This window comes from Eleginops maclovinus, chromosome 15 (genome assembly GCF_036324505.1).
Source record: "Eleginops maclovinus isolate JMC-PN-2008 ecotype Puerto Natales chromosome 15, JC_Emac_rtc_rv5, whole genome shotgun sequence".
NCBI classification, from domain to species: domain Eukaryota; kingdom Metazoa; phylum Chordata; class Actinopteri; order Perciformes; family Eleginopidae; genus Eleginops; species Eleginops maclovinus.
Window position 1 is genome coordinate 13,356,114 of NC_086363.1, and position 8,848 is coordinate 13,364,961.

Sequence of the window (8,848 nt, forward strand, 5' to 3'; positions counted from 1 at the left end):
AACGTGTATGTTTTTATTGTTATTATAATGCCATAATACTGAATTGTAAATAAAGCATTTAATTGTGTTTTTGTGTTATCTTAATATAACATATATTTTTTTCAATGAACTGATTGTTTGACTGATGTGGAATCACCTTTGCTTTAACAAATAGAAACAGCTCTTATCTGCCGGTTAACAATAATCATGTCTAATAATCAACACTTACAGAATTGCTTACAACTTGTGACACTGCACAATATCTACATTAGGCCTACATAAATGTGGTTAGACTGATTTAAAATGCATCCTGAACTTGTCTGAAGGCTTTTTCTAATGTTGGTTCACTTTTTTTTGTATGTGTAAGAAAGCATAATGGACTCATTTGATATGTCTCAAATACAACATTTCTATCTCCTTAATTCCTGCACATTTTGGTCAGGCAATCCAGATGACGTCATCGCGTTTGTGAAGACCCAACCCAGCCCAACCGGAAGACAACAGATTTTTCATCCTTTTCATACGATGGTCATTTGCGACGTTAAACTCTGAGCATTGACATTTTTCATTAAATTAATAAAATGCCCTTATTTGATGGTTTGGGAAGCGGAGGAGAGAAGACTGCTATCGTCATTGACTTAGGAGCAGCATACACAAAGTGAGTATCAGCCGTTAGCATCTCTCGTTAACAGAGCCGATAGCATAATATGCTAGCGTATTATGTTTTTATTTCTCAACCAACTTTCTTTACAGTGTCCCTGCTTATAAGCAGCTAATACACCTCACAAAAAAGGATAAATAGTGTATTAAATGCTGTAGTGTTAGCTTGAAAGCGAATGATTACTAGACATGTCAATCTTTAGCTAGCGTTAGCTAATGCCAAACTAAAGTTTAGATAAAATCCAAAAAGTAAACAAAGACAACTGTGCTGTGCGCCGGTTGCATTATAGACAACTCGGTGCGTTCATTTTCGATTATAATTTAATGTATTATACAGACATGTAGACAAGAATTCAGTCCAGACAAAGGTCCTGTCATGTTTCCTCCTGACTCCTGTCAGGTGAATACACGGCCCCATGTTGACAGTTGTTTGAATGACCTACATTTTTTTTTAGAGCACTTGGTAATCTGATAGCTGTCTGATGTTTAAAGTCACTTCACCTATCATTATATTTTACACTTCTCCCTACTAGCATTGTACATGGCTTCAATGCTCATATCTTGCTAGAATTACAAGGCAAATGTGTTATAAAGACGAAAAACCGGCCTGAGGCAAGTCACATGAAGATCAAGAGGACAGTTTTCTCCACGTTTCATAATCATGTCTTTGTACACAGTTAGTCTGTCCCACATCATTTCACACAGAGCCTCCCTTTTATTTTATTCAAGATTCAAAGGGTTTAATGTCATATGCAAAATAGCTACACTGTGGTTGTGTACAATAAACTCTAGTCTCAGCCTGGATAAGGATATGACTGATTGCATTAACCTTGCTCGTTACAGTATATTATTAAGAAAGCATTAATATAAATTATAATCTTCTTTGCATTTCATTCAGAAGCTCAGCTAATAGTTTTCCTCTTCTTGCAGATGCGGCTTTGCAGGGGAAACGGGGCCCAGGTTCATAATACCGAGCGAGATCCGGAAACCAGGACAGCAGCAGGTGAGACACCGTTGTGCTTCGCTAAGTGAATTCATTTGAAAGCATGTTTGAATATTGCCAAACATGCGTTAATGTGGTGTCTCAATTTCAGGCCATCAAAGTGGTTCAGTACAACATCAACACAGAGGAGCTTTATGTCATTCTCAAAGAGTTCATCCATTTACTGTACTTCAGGTGAGACGCCGCTGCTGTTGCGCATCCTTTTATACAGAATATACTGCTTCTAGCTGGGAAAAAGAAGAATGGTCCAGCCTCGCTAAATAAAAGTTTGTGTTTCTACTTGTCTCGTCAGGCACCTGCTGGTAAACCCTCGCGACAGAAGAGTGGTCATCATCGAGTCCATCCTCTGCCCGTCTCACTTCAGGGAGACGCTCACAAAAGTTTTCTTCAAACAGTTTGAGGTATGAAAATCAAGCTCATCACTGTTTCATAGAAGCTGCTGTATCTAATTGTCACACATTTTTCAAATTGGTTTAATTTGTGTCCCAAAATGTAATTTCCACATGAATTTTAAAAGTTGACTGACCTAATTTTCTCCTGTAGTAACACACTTATTACAAAAACCTTGATCACAAAATGTTAACTACATTGTGTATAGAGTGTGTGTGTGTGTGTGTGTGTGTGTGTGTGTGTGTGTGTGTGTGTGTGTGTGTGTGTGTGTGTGTGTGTAGGTGATGATTTTTTTCATTTTCTCCCCTGATTTTGTGTTCCTACTAGAATAAGTTTACGTGCTTTGAGTTAAAAAGTGCTTTGAGTGTTATTTTTTTCTTATACTGTCTTTCTGAATGTAGTTTATTCACCTCCCTGAAATGTCCTTTTTAGGAACCTGTCCCCTTAGGCAGCGGTTCCCAACCTTTTTTGACTCAGGGCCCACTTAAGAATTTAAAATAAATTCTGCGGCCCGCATTCAACACTTAACAATATGGAGGCTAAATAAAGTTCTCAAATGACTTTTTATCTCATTTATAAAAGGAGCTGCCCATCAGTAATAAACAGAAACAAGAAACTAAAAAGTGAGGGGCTGTCTGCAGTAGGCAAATTAATAATGATTTTATTCACAAATTGAGGAATGCATTCTTATACATGACAATTGCACATATGTTACACGCACCACATGTAGTGAGGTAAATCACACATACAAGGTGCAAAAAAACCCCATCAAACATCAACATCAAGAGAAGTCAAAATAAGTGCATTGAATTAATAAGCCAGGAGCCAGAGAATGCTTCGCGTCGGGCTCCCTAATCAGCATGTCGGGCGTTCTTTTCCCCATAATGACCGCCTTGCTGCGCATTACCCCTTGCTTATACTCTTGGATAGTTTTAGCTATGGATGTTTTTTGTTTTTTTTTTACAAAAACTGACCTATCAGGTGCATTATCAATGTGGTCCCGCAGGAAAGTTCCTACCATCAACTTTCAATTTAAGTTTTGATACAAAAAATTACTTTAAAAAAACAAAAAAAACAAAATTTATTTTAATGTTTTGCAAATTATTTGGTGGCCCACTTGCAATGCCTTCGTGGCCCACTAGTGGGCCGTGGACCACAGGTTGGGAACCGCTGCCATAAGGGATCCCTCTCTAAATACTAAGTCTACTCTGAATAGGTATCAAATACAATATGACACACCTTTGCAAAGGTTCTAAAGCCATTGGTTGAGGTAATCAATTGGGGGCAGTTTTCTAATGAGACTATGTGACAGGGAAAGGTAGACACATTAGAATGGCTTGTTAAATCCCATGTTTTCTGACCTTAAAAGCCCACAAATAACCGACTGAGCTGTCCGTTTAACCGTTTTTGCTTAGGCTCTTCAGATTCCAAGCTGTATGACACAAGAAATGAAAGCATAAACATTTCATGACATGTCCCCTTTAACGGTTATTCTTTGCTGGTGTTCTCCAGGTGCCCTCTGTGGTGTTTGCTCCAAGTCACCTCATGGCCATCATGACTTTGGGCATCAACTCTGCTCTGGTTATGGACTGTGGCCACACGGAGACACTGGTGCTACCTGTATCCTTTTGCTGTCATTATGGAGTCTTTCACATTGAAATGAATACTGCGACAGTTTAGAAATTGCATTTGTTTTCTCTTTTTAACTGGGAATTAGGAGTTAATCTCTGTCAGCTCCATGTTGACCGATATCCAGGACACATTTAGCCTCCTAGGATGATTGGAAATGAAGCCATATTACTTATATGTTTCCACCTTAACTGTAAACTCAGGTTTACGAGTGCACTCCTATTCTGCCAGCTTGGGAGGCTTTGCCTTTGGGAGGGAAAGCCATTCATAAGTGAGTAACTCTAACAGATTTCAGAACAGTGTGAGACTGTTTTCTACACACTTGGCCTCTATTTTATAATTAGAAATCTTGTGGCTGTAAAATGTAACCTTTTCTTTTAGATGCGTTTCCAATAACTGCATGTGTCTGTTTTTATTTCAGAGAATTAGAGGGGCTTCTTGTGGAGCAGTGCACTGTGGACACAGACACCACCACTGGCCAGAGTGTTACAGCTGCTATTGGTAATGGCAGAAAAATGCCATCCACTGTGCTGGTGCTCTGATACAGACCTCTAATGTTTACACAGCAGAAAAATACAATAGCTTTCTCCCATTATGCATCATTTACTATTCATAAGCAGAATATGTTTCTATGTGACATCTTTGTGAATTCTCTTGCTTAATGTGTGAATTATACATTTGCATACTGTCTATTTTAGAGGTTTCTGTCCACACTGAATTGTCATGTTAAGCTGTGAGATCTGCAGCAGAGGGAGAGAAGCTACTCATATATGCATCAATAATTAAGACAGACAGCGGGCTGACTCACTTTTCTGGACTGCTGAACGAAATACATTTCTGCTGCATAAGGCACAGAGGTATGAGATCTCTGTAATCCTCCTTGGGGATGATTTAAAGAGAGAAATTCAACTCTATATTCCATACATCGTGTATTTTATTGTCTATGTCATACTTTGTTTTACAGCAAGCAGATACTTGTCCTTTGCTGCAGTGTCAGCGCACAAATCCCCCAAACGCTGACTTAAAGTGAACTCAGAGAAATGGCTGATTTTGTGAATAATCAAAACTAGAAAAGAATTACATTTATATCTCTTTCATCTTGTTTCCTTCAGGGACCATCCCAGAGGAGACTGTGGAGGATATCAAGGGTAGGGTTGATGGAGTTGCTTTTCTTTTTTTCTAGTTTTATACCCCGCAAGATTAAAGGATTGGTATTTTAAGTATTGTCTTCAAAGGCAGCATTCCCAAAAGAAAACACGGCTGCTTCTTTCATTTCCATCCAGTCACTGGAATACTGATGTGTGTTATATAATGATGCGCATTTGTAACAGGAATCACCCATTTCAATTATGTAACTAAAGCTTTCTTTGAATGTGCATCTTGTGAGCGTTGAACACATGTATATTACTGGTTGTTAATGTTCATCCTTAGTTATAAATGTTAAGATGTTTTTGGTCTGCTTATTGGTTGTGTTTTGTTTCCTGTAGTCAGAACATGTTTCGTCAGTGACCTGCAGAGAGGCCTCAAGATCCAGGAAGCCAAATTTAACCTGGACGGTACAGCCGAAGTGAGTCATGTGTTTTCTATTCCGGGTTTTATACCAGTAACCTGAGATATCCCTCAATCTGTACAAAAGCTTGTGTTTAGTAATGCACTGCTGTAGATTTATTTACAATTCCGTCTACTTGTGCAGCGTCCAGCCCATCCTCCAGATGTTGATTACCCTCTGGATGGGGAGAAAATCTTGCACGTCAAAGGATCCATTCGGTAAATTTTGCTTTATCCTTTTGTCCTTAACTGAGATAAACCCTCCATTTTTTGTATATTTCTTACAATATTTGCTATATATAATAATGTGTTGTGTGATTATATAAGTAAGGTTTCCCTTTTTCATGGTAGAAGGTCTTTCTGTAAATGAAATGTTATGGTGTGAATGGGCTGTATTGATTTACGCACTAATCTGTGTTTGTTTGCACATTAACCAACACACATGGACATTTTCTGGCCTATATTAGTTTGAAAAATGCATATATATTTAAAACAGCCTTAAACCATGCATAGGCACTGATGATAAGAGCCCGTCTTAGACTATGTGGACACACACCTTTAGACTAGATGCATAGCAGTAATTAAAATCAGTAATTGTACTCTTGCATTCCCAAATGTAATACATAGTGTGGTAGCTTTCAGTGTAATATATTCTGTCCTTTTTCTCCAGGGACTCTCTGATGGAGATCCTGTTTGAACAGGACAATGAGGAGAAGAGCGTGGCCACTCTGATACTTGATGCCCTGGTCAAGGTATTAAAAAAATATTGCTTTGAATCAGAGGATATATTATGTCTGTCTGCGCCGGAATACCTTTTCATTTAAAGCATCTTGCATGAAAGCTGCTATACAAACAAAGTTATTGTTGTTGTTATTTCAATACATTAACCCTTCTAAACTGTACTGAAACTGATTTTGTTAATGTGTATTTATTGGAAAGTTTCCCTTAAAGGCACGTGTCTTGCAGAAATATACCCTAAAATCTTACATGGCCTTCTTCCCCATCTTTTCTGACTCGCCTGACATCACTTTTATTGTGCTGCTATAACCTTCAGTATCTTCAGCAGGAGGTATGCAGCAACCTAGTTTGGTCCTCTGTGTGCTCAGCAGAGGAATTAAGTGTACAGTTTTACTCAGTCCGGTTGCTATGGCGACATTCAAATACTGCTATTCCAAGAAACAGAGAGCAATTTTGTTGCTTCATGTGGGGATCAAGTCTGCCCCGGACCGCCTGATTAATCTCAGTGGGGTACAGCGAGGAAGTTACACAGCCTCGATTTAAACTGTAACTCTAATCCCATCCGTGCATTAGTTATGATTTAATGATAAATCAGTAGGGGCTCCACATGCCAGAGAAATCACTGCAGTAATGTAAATGTCCGCTTCAGCTACTTTCGTCCATCACCTTTTTGGTTTAGTCGGCACCTGGAAGCAGAAAGTGCTGCCCTGCAGTAAATCCTCTGCTTCCTCCTGCCTCAGCTTTTCTCCAACTGCACCGCTTCAGGCCTTCTGCGGCCAGTACACAAAATCTTCTTTGGTTTTCTTTACATCCTACAATATTGCAAAACAACACTGTACAGGTGTTTGTTCATCCCTTTAGTGTCAAACTGCTCCACAAAATGAAAATTTGCTCAAAGATTGTAAATCATCAACTCTCTAAATAGCTCTATGCGTTGGCCTACCATTCTAACATAGAGCTGATTGAGGCTTGCCAACAAGCGAATAAGAATTATTACTATCAAATATTTAATGATTTAATACTTTTCCCATCTTTCTTGTTTTTCATATTTGTTCAAATGGAGCTGCCGTGATGCAAGATCATAGTCCCCCTCCAATCTGTCAAGTAACAGCGGAAAATCAGGTGAAATGTATTTAAATGATATTATTTTCTGTATGCGTTTCCCTGCAGTGCCCCATAGACGCTCGTAAGGTGCTCTCGGAGAACCTGGTGGTGATCGGAGGCACGGCCATGCTGCCGGGTTTCCTGCACCGTCTGCTGGCGGAAATACGCCTCCTGGTGGAGAAACCCAAGTACAGCACCGTGCTGGCCAGCAAGAGCCTGCGCATTCACGCTCCACCTGCGAAACCCAACTGCACCGCCTGGCTCGGAGGTCAGATATGAGACTTTATTCTACCCTTGTGCCCACTTTAAAAAAAACCTGTCATCCTTATAGGGCAAAAAATGTCTGTGTCAGAAAATATATTAAAAATGTATAATATTTTCCACTTGCAGCAGGCTAAATATTTTAGGCAGCTCAGGTTTTCTGAAAACACAAAATGCCCAATAACAGAAGTATTTTCAGTATACGAAATTGTTTTTGTCTGTGATTAAAACTGATGGAAAAAATTAACAAGTACAATTTTGAAGCCAAGACTGTAGATTGTAATCTGTGGAGAATGCGTGATTGCATGCTGTAATATCTGTGGGATCAAAATCATGGTTTTAATGGTTTTTAACGTGGACAAAAGTGTCTGTATTTTAGCTAATAACATAATATTAGGATAGGTGGTTGAACTTCTAATATTGGAAGAAAAAAAACCGTCAGCATCAGCATACTGAACCAGCAATAATCCCGGCCTTTTTAGGAAATGATTTACTTATGGCCTCCCGCTGTGTATTCACGCTGTCCTCTTCTTACCAGGCGCTATCTTCGGAGCACTGCAGGACGTGCTGGGCAGCAGGTCGGTGTCACGAGACTACTACAACCAGACAGGCCGCATCCCAGACTGGTGCTGCTTGAGCTCCCCTCCTCCCGAGTCGCTCTACGAAGCGGGGAAGACGCCTCCTCCACTTATGAAGAGAGCCTTCTCCACAGAGAAGTAGAATGTGCTGCAACTCTAATATTGTACTCTTCTTTACTCTATGTCATAGAAAAGTTAAATTATCTTCAATTTAACATCTCAACACAAACAGCTCTAGATTTTTAAATGTCTAGTAGTCACACGTACTGTTGGGTGATGAGCTGCTTTCGGACTGGACCAGAAAGCAAAGCAGTTGAGATATATGAAAGATGATACACGTTGTTAGAATAAAAAAAAACTCCTGTGTTACAAGCAGGCATGTTTTTGGTTTCATTTGAAGTCTCATTAAGCAAGCCGCTGAACCTGTCTGAATGACTCTAACTCTCATTCCACTTTGTTATGGATTTAGTTGGCAATTAAACTGAAAAAACACATTTATTTGTTGAGCAGAAATGTTTCAGATGATCTTCAAACCGAGCTTGAGTCCAGTCATCAACAAAACTGTAAAAGAAATAGCTGAGAAAGCGTACATTTTCAGCATGATATATGACAGTGTGGACAACTGACTGAGGGTCCCATGAAGTTTTTCCCCTAAAAAGTTTCATTTATTTATTATATTGCTATATGCGGTGGTTGTTGAACTCAGTTAAGACCCTACACAGGTATTTTGAGTTATTCCAGCTATACAAGGCTTTTCACAATAAACAGTTAACACATGCTAGTGTAGGTTCAATGTCAATCAGTAGTGACGTGAACACATCATGAATTATTGAAATCAACTGTGGGTGTGTCGAACGTAGTTGTTGTTTACAAGTTTCAAAGCATTCTCCAAACAATGCCATTTTGTTCTGTAACCTTTAAATCCAACTATTGCAACAAATAAATATTCAGAACTCAA

The 8,848-nt window shown here is 39.2% G+C and overlaps 1 protein-coding gene across 1 annotated transcript; it reads left to right on the plus strand.

The window, feature by feature from the left end:
• Positions 1-435: 435 nt before the first annotated feature.
• Positions 436-8,848, plus strand: actr10 (actin related protein 10). Its single transcript, XM_063902638.1, has 13 exons — positions 436-637; positions 1,570-1,642; positions 1,734-1,816; positions 1,935-2,043; positions 3,545-3,652; positions 3,865-3,932; positions 4,083-4,162; positions 4,774-4,809; positions 5,149-5,228; positions 5,355-5,428; positions 5,880-5,961; positions 7,118-7,319; positions 7,851-8,848. The coding sequence occupies exons 1-13, from the start codon at positions 561-563 to the stop codon at positions 8,030-8,032; spliced, it is 1,254 nt and encodes a 417-aa protein (XP_063758708.1). The 5' UTR covers positions 436-560; the 3' UTR covers positions 8,033-8,848.

Coding starts and splice junctions, on each gene's coding strand:
- actr10 (XM_063902638.1), top strand. CDS start 561: ATGCCCTTATTTGATGGTTTGGGAAGCGGAGGAGAGAAGACTGCTATC. Junction 1,817..1,934: donor ATCCATTTACTGTACTTCAG/GTGAGACGCCGC, acceptor TTGTCTCGTCAG/GCACCTGCTGGTAAACCCTC. Junction 3,933..4,082: donor GGAGGGAAAGCCATTCATAA/GTGAGTAACTCT, acceptor TTTTTATTTCAG/AGAATTAGAGGGGCTTCTTG.